This window comes from Hipposideros armiger, unplaced genomic scaffold (assembly GCF_001890085.2).
Source record: "Hipposideros armiger isolate ML-2016 unplaced genomic scaffold, ASM189008v1 scaffold_290, whole genome shotgun sequence".
Classification (NCBI taxonomy): Eukaryota; Metazoa; Chordata; class Mammalia; order Chiroptera; family Hipposideridae; genus Hipposideros; species Hipposideros armiger.
In genome coordinates, this window is record NW_017731640.1 from 265,537 (window position 1) to 280,881 (window position 15,345).

General features: G+C 52.9%; 1 protein-coding gene across 1 annotated transcript in view; it reads right to left on the reverse strand.

The window, feature by feature from the left end:
* Nucleotides 1-2,117: 2,117 nt before the first annotated feature.
* Nucleotides 2,118-15,345, reverse strand: part of OLFML2A (olfactomedin like 2A) — a 37,132-nt gene continuing 23,904 nt past the window's right edge. Inside the window, exons 4-8 of the mRNA XM_019658785.1 lie at nt 13,265-13,474; nt 11,123-11,366; nt 8,718-8,954; nt 7,469-7,654; nt 2,118-5,806 (exon numbers count right to left, since the gene is read on the reverse strand). Coding sequence (XP_019514330.1) covers nt 5,202-5,806; nt 7,469-7,654; nt 8,718-8,954; nt 11,123-11,366; nt 13,265-13,474 — 1,482 coding nt within the window. The 3' untranslated portion in view covers nt 2,118-5,201. The remainder of the gene's footprint in view (nt 5,807-7,468; nt 7,655-8,717; nt 8,955-11,122; nt 11,367-13,264; nt 13,475-15,345) is intronic.

The window sequence follows — 15,345 nt, forward strand, 5'->3', positions numbered from 1 at the left end:
AAATAAAAGAAGTGTTGCTCACCTAGTGTTGTCAGAACCAAAGGTGGCTTGCTCAGCAGACTGTGTTTGAACTTGCCCAAGGTACTGAGACAGATCGCTCAGTTACTTACAGACATTTGTTGTGTGTGTGTTTGGGCGGGGGGTTCCTCTGGGTGCTGATGACATGGTGGGCCACAAGTTTTGCTTTCATTGAGCTCAGAGTCCAGTGACAGGAGATAGACCCTAAATAAGTAAACTAATAAATAAATACCTGCGGGTGAAGAGCCAAGAGAGCATGTCACTGGGGGCAACTTTAGACCCAACATTGAGGGATAGCTCCCTGGGGAGATGACATTTCAGCTGAGACCTGAATGAGCAGAGGGAGGCAGTCATGCACAGGTGTAGGCATCACTGTACCAAACAGAGGGAATAGCTGATGCAATGGCCAGGGAAGAGGCGGCAGTGGGGGACAGATGGGACTGGGGCTGGTGAAGGGCAGAGCAGGAGGCCATGGTCCAGGTGACCCAAAGCCCAGTCATGTTTGGACTGCTTGGGACTAGGGTCAGCCCCAGTGAGGTCTGCATGATGAGCAGGACATGGCCCCATCAACCCTACCATGGCAGGAGTGGCACTGTGCTTCTGGCTGGTCTGTCCTGTGGGGAGTGTGATCCTTGTCATTGCCAAGGGTCATAGGGACAGTGACCAGCTCCCAGGGGAAGCAGGGGGTCTGGCGAGGCTGGCCTGCAGCTAGGGAAGGCTGGGGAGGAAAGGCCTGGCTGAATAAGTGAGTGTGTTTTGGGGGGAAACTGGTCTAAATCCAAGTCACCCATGAGTGGCTCGAGAGCTCCTTGGAGGTACCCTGCCACCATGTGAAGGGCCTTCGAGTCACATGGGAGGAGCTATTCCCTTCCACACCCATCTCTCTGATGACCACAAGGACAATGCCCACTTGCTGTTGGTTTGCCCTTGCTGTCCCCTGAATTTTTGCTAATCTTTTTATACAAAGAGCAATTGGGCTGGGTTCACAGGCAGTGTCCCCCGGAATGCAATAGTGCTGCTTTTTCCAGTGCCCCATCCCGGTCACCTTGTGTTTGCGGCCTACTGGCTTTCTTTTTGCTATTGTAATATTTCTCCTTTAAGACATTTAAAACATTATATATATTTTTTGCTTTTGCTAACAGCTTATAAAGCTTCCCTTTGAAAAAAAAATTATGTTGGTCAAAAGAATGAAATCATACTGGAGGTGGTAAAGGGGAGGTGGCAAAAATCACAGAGTCCGTTAAGTGAGTGACTCAAGTTTGGGAAGCATGGAACGAAGTGAGGTCCCCTCCCCAATGCCATGATACTCTTTTCCCCAGGAAAACATTTCTTTCTGTTCTTACCTCTCCCTCAGCCCCACAATATCTGACCCAGGAGCGAGTGTCAACAGTGCTGCTCTGAAGCCGGCACAAGAAGGCGGGGCTGCGGGTAAGGTCTGAACACCTTGGGAACGGCCCCTTTCTCCTCTCCACCGGGAGGCGTCTGGTTTTCAGCCCAACTTGGATTCTCTGCCCTAGTTGACTATTCAGATCAGATTCCAGCAACAGTATAATGATAAGGCCAATTCTCATATAAAAAACTATTTTTTAAAAGTTATTAAGTGTCTGTGTTATGATAAGGATGCAGACCATAGCATTTATTTTTTTATTTTTTATTTTTTAAGATTCCTTATTGGGGGGGAGGAGATTTGTTTCTGTGCGAAGGGTGAAAAGGATAACTACTGCAATGTTCTGTACACCTGAAACTTACAATAAAAAAAATGTATTGGGGAATTGGGGGAGGGGAACAGACAAGTTGTTGTCCTTTTGTTCTTCAGTCTAGTTGTGAAGGACATTGCTTCACTGGCCCATGTTGGTATTATCATTGCGCTCTTCCCGGGTGAGGCAGATTGGTCTCTGGCCACAGGATGGCCGCTCACACTGGCTGCCAGTCCCTCAAGCTGGCTGCTGGCCACACAAGGTAGCTTATGGCAGCCCACTGCAGCAGGGGCTGCAGCCTATGCCATCGTCGGAGATATGGCATCCCAGCTCCAGGTTGAGCTGTTGTTCAGCATCTTAGCTGTAGAGGGCAGTGTCACTGGCCCTCATGTGGGATCCAAACCGGGGCCCTGCTGCACAGAGCTGGCGTCCCAAGCCAGCTCTTAACCAACGCACCACTCGGCCGGCCCCAGACCATAGCATTTAGCCAAGACTGTTAAATTAAGCTCTTGATCCTGTATTTATTTAGGTATATGCCACCTTGTTGCAAAAAAGGTATTGTGGCAATGTACAAAAATAGATAAAATACAATAGACTGAAAATAGAGATCAGAATAAAGATAAAAGCAGAAAGCTAGAATGAAGCCCGAGTCCTGTAGGAGACTCAGTACAACTGTTAAAAAATAATCTCAAATTTGACTTTGAGCTTCCCAGAGGCCAAAGCAAAACAGAAAACATAACTGGTTACAAGCTTCCTAACAACAATTAGTTTAGGGCTTTGGTATAAATCCAATTGTCTTAGAATTGTCTTTTCTCTTTATATACTCAACTTTGTTCCAAATGTGACTGGAAGCAGTAACTCCTTGGCTTGGCATTAAAGGCTCTTACCAAGAGGACCCCAACCTCCTTCTTGGGTCTCCTATGTGGATACAGTTTGTGGCATGGCCACACTGTATAAAAGCAACAGCCACCATTTCTGGAACTGCCACTAGAGTGGCATGCCGTTGGTACTGACCAGTCCTGAAACCCCGACTCTACCACAGACTAAGCTGCTCTGTGACCTTGGATAAATCCCTTTACCGCAGTTTCCTCATCTATAAAATAGGGACATTCGGAGCATATACCTCCCATTGTTGTGAAGAGGCAAGCATGTGCACAGGGCATGCTTAGCACACTGTTGATGCTCAGTCAGTGATACGGTTACATTACCTGATTTTCAAACCTGGCCCTCCACTTACCTGCCTACATGACAAATGCCTTAACTTCTTTGCGCTACAGTTTGACTATCTGTAAACTAAGGAAAGTAACTACCTACCACATAACCCACATACAAGGGCCTGAAGACAGAAGGGGCTTAGTGTTTGGAGGCTGCAGCCAGCATCATCTACCCCAGGAAACAATTGTGCTTGTCCTTTTTCAAAATCGGTCCATTCTATATTCCCCATTTTTCAGACTAATGGAGAATGAGGAGGCTGACCATGTCTCACTCACATGGTTGGGCTGTGATATCATGAAAGACACAGTCTTGTAATACCCACACCCAGGGTCAAGGGAAACGCAGCCCCCGGAAGAGCCGGTGGCTGGGTGGGTGGGGGAGGCTGGATGTGTCCACCACTATGAGTCAGACTTTGCTTGGTTGGGCGTCATCATTCCCCTTTATTTCAGGGGTGAGTTACAGCTTAAACAAAACATCACCTGACAATACAAAAATCACCTGACAAGACAAAGAAATGTATTCTGCATGAAATGCATTTCCTTATGCTCTCAGTATGCAGCTAAATTTCCTAACATGGCAGCTGGGTGTTCAAATATACAGATATCCGGGAGCTGGCATGAGGACCGAGTGAGGGGAGCAGGGTCTGGGGGTTGTGTAGGGATCAGCAGTAAATACCCTTAAGAGGTGTTGGGATGGTTTGGGTGCTGGGGAGTCTATTGTCTTCCCAGGCAGAGCTGCCGCTAAGCCAGGCGAGTAGAGGATATAGACAAAGCCCTTCTGAAAGAAGAGCGGCTGTGTCATGTTCCCAGAATGCCCCAAGCCACTTTCTAAACCTTTCTGGACCTATTTCTCCTTTGGTGAAACAGAGTTGGACTGGAGAACTTCTTCCCAGCTGTAAAAATACTGTCCGGAGCAGATGAGGGGCAGGCTTGAAGGTCTTGTTCTCTGGGCTGCCTGAGTCTTGAGACTCGGGGGAGCCATCAGCAGCACAGCTGAGGTGGCCCACCTGTGCAGCCTCAGCCCCAAGCCCTGGGCTCGGGCAGCCCTGGCATGAACATCTCTGAAACCAGGAAAAGCCCTCTGGCTCTTTCCTACAACCAGAAGGTCTGATGCCTCCCCTGGACCCGACCGCTCTGATCTTGGCCTTCCTTGGCCTGCCAGGCTGCTGGGCCATCCCACCAAATGATCAGGTCAGGAACTGACAAGGAAGAGGGAACCTATTTCATCCTGGCCCCACCTGGGCCTTGGGCCTAGGGTCTTGCTCATGGCAGACCTGGAGGAATCCCTGAGTACATATAGGTTGTGGGTTCAAAGAGAAAGGACAGGGTGGACCCCAGGCCCAAAGGCTCTGGGAGAGACTGGGGAGGAGTCCCACAGCCTGGGTATGTGCCCAAAGCCAGCACTTCTGGGTGGAGAGGGAGCTTCGGGGCCAGGCCCAGCTCCCCACCCTGGTAAAGTCGCTGTTGGCAGGCAGCTGCCTGCAGCCTTCTCAGCTGCTGCTGCAGAAACAAATGACGGCCCTAATGATGAAGAGAAAAAAATGAGTACAGAGGGAGGGGGAACTTGGAATGGGAGCCGGTATTTTTTCTCGGGGTGTGGTTTCTGCTCAGTGACTGGGTGACCGTGGAGGTTTGGAATGTGGTTGGACAGCGGGTAGGGTATGGTGGGAGGGCTGGCCAAAGGCAAGGAGCAAGGACATTAGCCAAGGGGCCCGAAGCCCAGGGCCACCAACAGCTCAGCTAGAACGGGGCCTGTGGTGCAACACAGAGCCTGGCCTCCACCCAACACTGGTCCCCAAGGCCTCTGGTTTTGAGTAGCCCCGGGAAGGGAAACCCACTGGAGAGAACAAGAGAAACTAGGGAGAGAAGAGAGGGCTGGAGGTAGAGGACAGTGTGGTCAAGTCTCCTGATCTGTAAAATGGGGCTGTTGTGACAGCATGGCCTGCCTGATCCAAAGGGAGGCTATTTAAGCAAGGGACGTTGTCTCTCGGAGCCTCAGTGTGCCCATATGTTAAATGAGCTCACCTATCTCTACCTTTAAGGGTGTTGTCAGGAGGATGAAGAGGGTCAGTGCATGTGAAGCTCTTGGCACACTGCTCTGCGAGTGAAAGGGCGATTATTCCACTGATTATTCCACTAAGGAAGCTTTACACCGGCTACGCCACGCGCCTAGCACCTGGCCCCAGGCCTGGCCCCAATAAATATCTGCTGATGCAGCCCCTGTGGGAAGCCCTGTGCCCACTGCCACTCCTGTCCTATGACAGTGTCCCACTCAGACCACAAAGTGCAGGGTGTAGGTGAGCTGGTGGCCATTGTCCCAGGCGTACAGCACCCGCTCCTTGGGGTTGTAGTCGATCTGTGTGGTGTAGGCGTGCTCGTTGAGGAAGGGCAGCTGCGGGCGGGCGTCGGTACCCGTGTGCGTGTCGAAGGCATAGGCCACCTGGCCTTCCCGCTGGTTGTACGTGTCCACGGCGTACAGGATGCCGCACACCAGGAAGCAGTTCCCGTAGGAGTTCCGCCGCAGCCGTGTCTTCCATGTGGTCTCGCGGTGCACGGAGAGGTCGCCGGGGTCCAGGCGGCTCAGCACAATCACCTCGGGCTGAGCCCCGTCACGATCATCCACAGCAGGGTAGATGACCCACAGGCCGCTCTCATCCACGGCGAAGTCGATGTCCGAGTGGCCGCGCCACTTCCAGGGCGTGGTGTCCTCATACACTGCGTCGGGCAGCAGCGCCCAGGAGGCCACAAAGCGCTGGCGCAGGTCGTACTTTATGATGTTCTTGGTGAAGGCGCGGTTGTAGTAGAAGGCGCCCTGGTACACCACGTGGCCCGTGCCGATCCAGTTGTAGGGCAGCTTGTACATGTTACTCCAGCGGCCTGTGTATGGAGGGTGGCTGGTTACACCACTGCCTCGCCCATGACACCTAGCCCACCCAGAGACCAGCGAGGCCACCCAGGGCTCTGAGTGGTCCAGCAAGCCATGGATACTGAGTGTACTATGGGCCTGGAGCTGGGCCAATCATCTTATCCCATCAGACAGACCTGTGAAGGAGGGACTTGATTATCCCATCTGTAAAACGGGGCTGTTGTGACAGCATGGCCTGCCTGATCCAAACTGAGGCTATTTAGGCAAGGGACGTTGGTTGTCTCTCTGAGCCTCAGTGTGCCCATATGTTAAATGGGCTTAACTATTTACCTGCAAGGGAGCTTTTGGGAGGATGAGGTGGGTCAGTGCACGTGAAGCAATTGACACAGTGTTCTGCAATTAAAGGATGAGTGTCCCACTGGGTGCTAAGGAAACTTTACACCGGTTACGCCACGCGCCTAGCACCTGGCCCCAGGCGGAGGAGGAAACAGGCTCAGAGGGTTCCAGGTCACCCAGTGACGGAACGGCACAGCCAGGATTTAGAAACAGGTGGACCCCAGCCCCTGTGCTTTCTCTTATGCTGTTCCTTCAGTCTGTACTGCCATCCCCCATCTTATCTGCCTAGGGAATGCCTCCTTATCTTTCAGAACCCTCAGCCAATGTGACCTCCTCCAGGAAGCCTTCTCTGACCTCCCCAGCTTGAGTGAGGGCCTCTCCTTTGGCTGCTCATAACCCTTTGTCCTGGCACTTCTCTCTGGCTTTCTCTACGCCAGCCTGTGAACGCCTGGAGGCAGGGACCAGGTCCATGTGATCTGGCAGAGGAAGGCTTTAGCTGTTCCACCTGTGACTCCACAGTTCTCAGGGTAACTCCAAACTCTTTCATGTGGCTCATAAGGCCTGCCTCAGCCTATTCTCTCCTTCTGCTCCCCCCACCTCCCTTCTGTGCCACCGTGTTTCCTCTCGTTGCCAGGCCTTTGCACACACTGGTACTTCTGCCTGAAACACGTTTCCCTCTCTCTTCTGCATGCGCCCTCTTCCTCCAGGGCTCAGCTCAGCATCACCTTCTCTGGGAAGTCTTCCCCAATCTCCAGGCTGAGTTCCCACAGCCCCCTAAGCTCTCCCTCTAACACTATATTGAAATTGTTTCTTTAAGTTTCTGCCTCCCACATAAGACCTAGTGTTTCTGGAGGGTGGTTCATGTCTAAATGATCCCCCCCCCCCACGCCCCAGATCTGATAGTCGAAATTCTATTCTTCCCTGCCCAGACCTGCAGCTCCTGTAAGGCCCGGGGCCACGCTCACCTGTAAAACAGGGTGATAACCCTCACCTCCTGGAATTATGAAGATAACGTGAGCTGACTCACACAGGGTAATTAGCACATAATACGCACCAGGGGGAAACTCTTAGCATCGTTTCCCTTGACAGTAAGTTATACTCAGGAGGGCAGGACTGCATCTATCTTGTTTGCTGGGGTATTCCAGCTCCTGGCACAGTGCAAGCACATAGGGGGTGCCCCCAGACTCCCCCTCTTGGGGTGCTTGACCATTCGGAGCTAGGCTAGGCTGAGGAAGAGTGGACCACGGGAAACTACAAGGCAAGGAGGGCCAAGTCTCCATGGGGGACGTTCCCTGGGCCACCCACCCTGCCCCATTCTCATCTCCAAGGTCCCTGACCTTGCTTGAAGTTTTCCAGGTTGCGGAATTCCACCAGGCTGTTTCCATAGTAGTAGTTAGTGACGTAGATCCTGTCATCCCGTGCGGTAGGGTCCTTCATCCAGGCTCCCTCATGGCGCCCATAGCTATGGTGCCTCACAGGGGGGTCCACGGCCCGGAGGGTGCCCTCGCAGCTGGCCCCTCTGCCTGTGGGGAGTGAGGGGTGCAGCATTTAGTACCCAGACCCACAGGCCTGGAAACGCCATCGGGGGCTAACTTAAACCCCTCCCGATGTTTTGCTTGCAACCTTTTGTTTTTTTCTTCCCTCATGATCAAAGCAATGTCTGATCATTGTAAAAAAACACACAACATTCAGAAAAGGAGCGGGAAGAAAATAAAAAGCATTCAAAATACCATTATCCAAAGAAATTTTTTAACATGTTGTAGTTCCTTCCTTTTCTTTTTTTCTTTGCGTGCACAGTCATGCAGACATACTTTTAAAAACCCTGGTTCTTCTGAATATAGTTTTATGTATCCCATTTTTCCCCTCCACTGAGCAATTTCTCATACCATTAAATGGCCTTTTAATGATGTGATTTCAAGTTTCCACAAGGCCACCAGACAGCTGTGCCCTGAATTGATTTAACCAGTCTCCTCACCGTTAGACCTTTAGATTATTTCCAGTTTTCTGACATTAGAAATAGGCTGCAGCTGTTGTCCACATGGCTGATGGATCCTAAGGAAAGATTCCTAGAAATGGAGTGAGTTTGGACCAAAGCAGGGGATAGTTGTACAGCTTGCACTCACGGGAAGCCAACATGCCCTTCAGCAGGATGGGCTCGCGGATTTGTACCGACAGGCACAAGCCAAAACCACAAATGTGGACATAAAAACAGGGCCAGAGACTGGGCAGAGGAAGTAAAGAAGTGAAAATAGTTGTTGGTTTTGATGATGGAGCTCTGGGTGACTTTTTAAGAAGAATTTGTTGAAAATACTACCTGTCACGCTGTAAATGTCATCAAACTCTTTCTGTAACCGATCAGACAGTAAACAGACCATATACCTTTACTCCAAATTCTTTTTTTTCTTTCTTTTTTTTTTTACAACCCTTTAAAAATGTAAAACCATCTTGAGGGCTGTACAAAAACAGCCTGCAGGCTAGATTTGGTCAACAGTCTGTAAAATGGGGCTGTTGTGACGGCAGGGCCTGCCTGATCCAAACTGAGGCTATTTAGGCAAGGGTCGTTATCTCCTTGTGAGACTTACTCACCTTGGCTGGGGACTTCTGGGCGTGAAGGTGGCTCAGTGGGCAGGGCACTGGTGGTGGCGGTGGGGGTGGGGGTGGTGGCTGGGTTTGAGGAGGTGGTGCCAGGGGCTAAGTCTGCTCCCTCTGAGGCCCTGGGCCCATCCTCCTCGTGCTCCGGCTCCGCCGAGTTGGGCTCAGGTGGCCTGCCCTCCGCTCTGGGCGGCAGCTGTTCCAGCCAGGAAGTGCCCTTGAGGGTGTTGTCTGTAGAGAGAAGACCCTGAGCTCACATCCCATGAACACCTGTTTCTCCCAGGCCCACTGGACTCCCAGCTCTGGGGCCCTGAGGCCCTGGGGAGTGAAAAGTCTGGAAAAGTGGGCTTCAGGTCAAGCAAACCAACTCTGAGTCCCCTGGCTGAGTGGCCTCGGCCAAATCCCCGGCCCCAGTGGGCCTCAGCTCCCCCTTCTGTGAAATGAGTCATGAGGCCCACTGCATTAGGCTGTGTTGATTAAAAGAAAATATATAAAAACATTTGCAGATTCTGGCAAATACGAGGTGCCAAATATGAGACCCCTTTCCCTCCTAAGTGTCAAACACCTTGTATCAACTCTTTCATTTCTTAGATTCAATCCCAGCATTCAGAAACCCTTCTCCCATTTTACAGACTTTCTCCTCTTCCTCTCCCCTGAAACCCAACCCTTAGTTTCTCTCACCCAGTATTTGACACTTGAAGTAGGGAGGAGCAAGTGCAGCCAGCATCCTCGTTACCTCCGGACCCCAGGCCTCTGTTTCTCTGCCCCTCACTCCCACCTCTCAGCTTTTGTGGCACCCCCACCCCCCACCTCCTGCTTCCCCCGCCCTGCGGGCACAGGCTTTGCTGACAGGACTTGGTCGGCATCCACAGGGCCAGGTTTGAGGCCATCTGGGTCATCCCCGACCCATAAGCTTCTCTGGGCTGAGCTGGATGGGGTCTGGGTAGGCAAAGCAGAAAGACTCAGTGCCACACAGCAGGGGACAAAGACGCCTCAGTTCCAGGGACAGAGCCTTGAAGGGGTCTAAGGCAGGCTCTGCAGCCTGCTGACCAGAGTTCTAGTCCTGCCTACTCTCTGTGAAACCTGGAACCCGTCACTTCACCTTTCTGAGCTTGTTGCTTCACCTGGATCAAGTGCAGTGCCATGTGAAAGCACTCAGAAAGCTGTGATGGGGTGTGTGGGGGGGTGTGGGAAGGAATGCTGCTGTTGCTACTGTGATGGAGTGGCCCCCAGGGGGTACACTGAGGCCCTATGACTCCAGGACAATGACCTGATTTCTTCCTGTTCTCTTCCTGCTGTGGGCCAGCCCCTGGAGTCTCTCAGGGATGGGGGCACACCCTCTGGTCAGGGGGGGCCTGGCTTCAGCAGCCTGCCAGAACAGGGGGCTTGTTCCCACAGGTCTCGTTGGCAGAGTCAGATGCCTGCAGCTGTTCTTGGGCAGTGTCCCAGCCAGGGGTCAGAGGCTCTGTGCCGTGGTCAGGCTGAGCTGGCAGGACTCAGGGCCAGAAGCTGGCACCAAGGGCTGGGGGAGGAGGCCCCTGAGCTCTGAAGCTAAGAATTGAGGGGGCTCTGGAAGGAGACAGGTCCCTCACAGCCCCACCTCACAGCCCCCTTGGACATGGGCTGGGCAGAGGCCTCACAGGAAGAGGTAGTCAGCAGGACCCAGAAGGGGGAGTAGGCTTGGGACACTTCTCAGGGACACTGGTGGAGAGCGGGCATCTGGGGAGGGTCTCAGAGGAAGAATCGGGAGCCACACTATCGGGGTTGGCCCAGAAATTCGGGTACTCTTGGAACTTTGTCTCCTGTTTCTCAGTTAATTACTTTGTTGCCCTCCACTGTGACCCAGGAGGGGGCTGCAGGAAAAATATAGGTGTCCATGGGGTTTTCTGGGGGGAGATAAGAAGTGGGAGGCGCTGGAGAGGTCATCCACTCCCAGGCCAGTCTGGAAATGTGAGGTGCAAAGGCCCCACGTCACTTCCGGCAACCCTGGCCTGGCCGCAGCCTGTGCTCTCCCTCCCGACCTGTGGCAGCTGCCTGGTCAGGAGTAAGGTTTTCCCCACGCGATTGTGAGCTCTGGGTCCGGCAGAATCTCTGGGAGGTACATCAGGTACACAGTGGACCTTCAGCAAATCTTTGAATGAAGGAGGAAAAGTTCCCCGAGGGTGGCGATGGCTGTGAACACTGGAAAGGACCTGAATGGCCCATTGTGTTGATTATGTCATTTCATCCCCAACAATCCCACAAGGGAGTATTAGCCCACTGTGTGCATGACCAGTGGAGTGAAATCTGGGGCTCTCTGACTAGAGAGAAGATCTCGGTCCCCTGGGGGGGATCCTTAGGGTGTGGCCATCCATCAGCAAGCCCCCACTCCCCAGGGTTCCAATCCCTCCCCCACTCACCAGCCTCGGTGGCCTCCTTCCGGCCTGCCTTGTAGTAGGTGATGCCTCGGATCACTGCCTGCTGCTGGGCCAGGGCCCGGGGCTTGGCTGTGGGCTGGGGGAATCGGCCCTGGCCGCCCTCCTTTCTCACCTTCTCCGCCTTCAGCAGCTTCTCCTTAGGAGCTTTTGGGAGGGCCCTGTCTACAAAGCTCTTCTGCACGCTGCCATATTTGTTACTGTCTTTGCCTTTCCCTCCAGCTGTGTCCTGAGAGAAAAGGGAAGTCTCAGACTTGGGAGCTGGTTAGAAGGGATGTCGTCGGGGGTCATGGAGGCTCAGCATGTGGGGGCTGGAAGGGGTCATGCTGCTCCAAGCCCTACATCCCAGGTGCTCATGAGGTCACAGCTTTCGTCCCACAGTGGCTACATCCGTGGCCGGGGTGTGCCTCGTTTCCCCACTTGGCTTTCTAGCTCCCTTGCCGGCTTAAAGGCCGCCTGATTAGTTAGGTTCTTGGCCCATATCCTAACTGCTGTACACTCCCACAGGGGTTTGCCTATAATGGGAGGTTGACTGTAAGCGGGGTGGGGTGGGCAGTGTCAGCTTCTCATCCCTGTCTCTCCCACTCATTGTTTTTTTTTTTTGTGGGCAGAGAAGAAGTTCTCAGGCCCCTAGGCAGGGTGACCAGCTCATCCCAGTGTGCCCGGAACTTTCCCAGGTTTAGCACTGAAAGTCCCACATCCTGGGAAACCCTTCGGTCCCAGGCTGACTGGGACAACTAGGATGGCTGGTCACCAGGGCTTTGCCCTTAGGGCATGCGGTTTCTAGCATTTTGTGAACTTGGTTATTTTCACTTCTTTTCAAATGCCTCCGATGCAGGCTTGGCACAAGAACACAGGGCCTGTGACATCAACCATTGTTAGGCAGACTCTCCAGGAGATACAGCAAGTACAGTATCGAGGCCTCTACATGATTCATTTGCGCCTGTGGAACTGGCACGAGGAGGAGCAGGAAGCCGGCTCTGGGCCAAGGCACCAGGCTTCCTCCACGCGCTGTCGGCATCGAGGCGGCCCCAGCTGCAGACGCAAATGGCCCCATCATCACGATGTCAGCAGGCGAGGCAGAAGGGTAGAGACGGAGCGCATGGGCTTGGCAGGCACATGCACCCGGGTTCTGGTCCCAGTGCAGACACCCTTTCCTTGCATGACCTCACTCCACGTTTCCTCATGTGCCAAGTGGGTGATGATCAATTCCTCCTTGTAGGTGGTTATGGGATGAACTGAGATAGTGTCTGTGAGGAAGTCAGGTTCAGAGCAGGATTCTACATCAGCTCTCTTCATCCCCCACGCCCCAGAAAACAAGGCCGCTGTGGAGAGTGGTGTGACGTGTCCTGAACGAGGGTGACTGGCCAAAGGGGCAGGAATGGGGCTGAAACCTAGTCTGCCTCATTTGCCAAGCCACACACCCTGGTGTGTGTCTGTCCTAAGAAGGAGACTTTGTACAATTTGTCCACCCAAAGGGGGCAGGCACCTTTCTAATTTATCTGTGCAGAGGGAGAGCCTTTACTATAATTTGTCTGCTCAGAGGAGGGCCTTTCTCAAATTTGCACAAAGGTGTGTTATATGTCAAGGGTGCCTCTGCCAGGTGACAAAATGTCTGTTCACTTTGTGCTCTGAGCTGGAACATGAAATGGCTGGGGGTTTGCTGCAGTTCTCCACCCCAGGCTGAGTTGGGTGAAGTGGCATTGTTCTGCAGGGGTCCCTGCGGCATGGCCTGTCTACCCCAGAGCAGGGGCCCGGCCACAGCAGGGGAGGCTAGAAATGGTTTGCTGCAGCAGACCTGGTCTCCCAAGGCCAGGGAGGGCGGGTCATCTCTACAGCCCTGTCCCTTTGGTAATAAGAATTCTGCCCAACAACTGGCTCAGGGAACAGAAACAGACCCCTCAGCTGGATCCCCATGTGTGTTCCCAGCTCACCTTGCCCATTGTGCTCACTGCACAGCGGCACCCTCTGCCCCCTGCCCCGCCCTGTGCACTCCAGCTGTGCCAGCCCTCGTCCTGTCCTATAGCCCCCAATCTCACCCAGCTGGCCCTCAAGGCCCAAGTCCTGGCACACTGTGCTCCCAAGCCCACCCGCCTTCTGGCCTCCAAGTCAGAGCCATGACCTCACCTGAGCCTTGCTGCCGGGGCCGGTGGCTGGGGGCGCGGCGGGGGCTGTGGCTGCGTCCTTCTGCAGCAGCTGGAGGCCCAGGCTGGAGAGCTCCTTCTTGATGCTCATCATGATGGCCGATTGGTTCTCATAGTGCTTCAGCTGCTCGCCGAAGTGGCGCATGCTCTCCCTCATCACTTGGTTCTCCTGGCTCAGGTTGGCCTTGATGCTCTGCGGGAGCAGGAGCAGAGGTCTTTCCAGCTTCTGCCATCAGGCTTTGTGGCCCATTCTCCTGAGCAGGGCCCAGGGGTGCGGGCATGGGGGGGCACCAGTGAGCAGGGGTGGAATATAGCATGCTGCTAAGAGACCTTGTAGTGACTAATTTTTTATTTAAAAAGTGAATGAATGAAAAAAATAGATAATATATGTTCGTAGTACTAAATTAAAAAGATACAAACGGGTATAAAAAATATATCTTCCTCCCACCTTTGTTTCTCAGTGCCCACAACTGTTATGGGTTTCTTTTATCTTTGTAATACTTTGCCTTTTCACTTGAGCCTATTTTGGGAACTCTTCTGTACCTATATACAGTGCCCGCCCCCCCCCCCCCGCCATTCCTTTTACTGGCCACAGAGTATCCCACTGTCTGGATGGGTGATAATGTAGTTAGCCCGTCCCTATAAATCCATATTTTAAGTTGCTACCAATCTTTTGCTACTTTAAATTTACCTTTTATTTTCACAAGTGATACATAAGTACCTTCTTTTAATAAAATGCTCAAACAATGAAACTCTGGGGTTTTGCCATGGGTGACACCCTGATCCCTCCTGGTCGCCAAGTCTCCGACTTCTCTCCGGGATAGTGTTGGGTCCTCCACAGCACTGAGCACCACCTTTACTTCCAGTATTGTGCTCCTCTCGGGACCGCCTCCATCTTACGGGGGACCCTGCCTGGCTTTAGCAGCCCCCAGCCACACCCTCACTGCCCCCCAGTCTACCCCTGGCTCTGAGTCCTGCTGGAAACAGATGGACTGCACAGAACTACCATGTTCCTCTCTGGGGATCCCCCAATCTAGGGATCCCCATTGCTGGGCTGTTGCCCAGGCTGGCCTTGTCCATTGGGCAGGACTCAGGAAAACTGAGTGGCCTGGTATCAGCCCCAGGTCCCCAAAGCCCCAGCAGGTCTGTGGTATGTGTGCAATTTCTTTATCTGAGTCTACTCAGCGGAAGCAGGAGAGACTAGAGGCAGATGCAGAAAGCACCTCTTTGCTGGGATGCCCTGGAGCATCAGAATCATGAGTTCAGAATTTCATGGATGTTAATTTTTACAAAGGAGAAGATAACCTAAAGGTGATTTATGTCCGGTCAGCCCTGGGTGAGCACAGAGTCAGGGACCAAGAAGCAGCAGGCAGGAGTCAGACTGAGCTGGGTTCAAAGTTTTGCTCTCTACTTCCTGGCTGGGTGACCTTGAGCTAGTGACTTTACCTCGCCGAGCCTCAGTTTCCTCGCCTGTAAAATGAGGATCTTGATCATAACAACAACTAAATATCAGGGTGACTGTGAGAACCAGAAAGGCTAAGGAACAAGAAAGTGCTTTCTAAACTAGATCACAGGGCAGAGAGAGGTCAAACTGTACAAGGCAGGTTTCTCCGCCTCAGCACTCCTGACATTTGCCAGGGGGTTGTGTGCTGTGGGGGATCCTGTGCATTGTAGGGTGTTTAGCAGCACCCCTGGCCTCGACCCACTAGAGGCCAACAGCATCCACCACTCATCTCCCCAAATTGTGACAACCAAAACTGTCTCCAGGTATTGCCAACTGTCTCCTAGGAGCCAAATCGCCTGTGGTTGAGAACATCTGGTGTAAGGGAAGAGAGCAGAGGGGGCCAGCTCCTCCCAGGTGAGGCTGTTATCTCCACCTCCTCCCAGGTTAGCAAAAAACTTTTTTTTTTTAAAGATTTTATTGGGGAATTGGGCAAGGGGGACAGCGCTGGGGAATCGAGGAAGGAGAACAGCAAGTTGCTGTCCTTTTGTCCTTCATTCTAGTTGTGGAGAATGTCGCTTCACTGGCCCATGTTGGTATTATCATTGCGCTCTTCCTAGCTG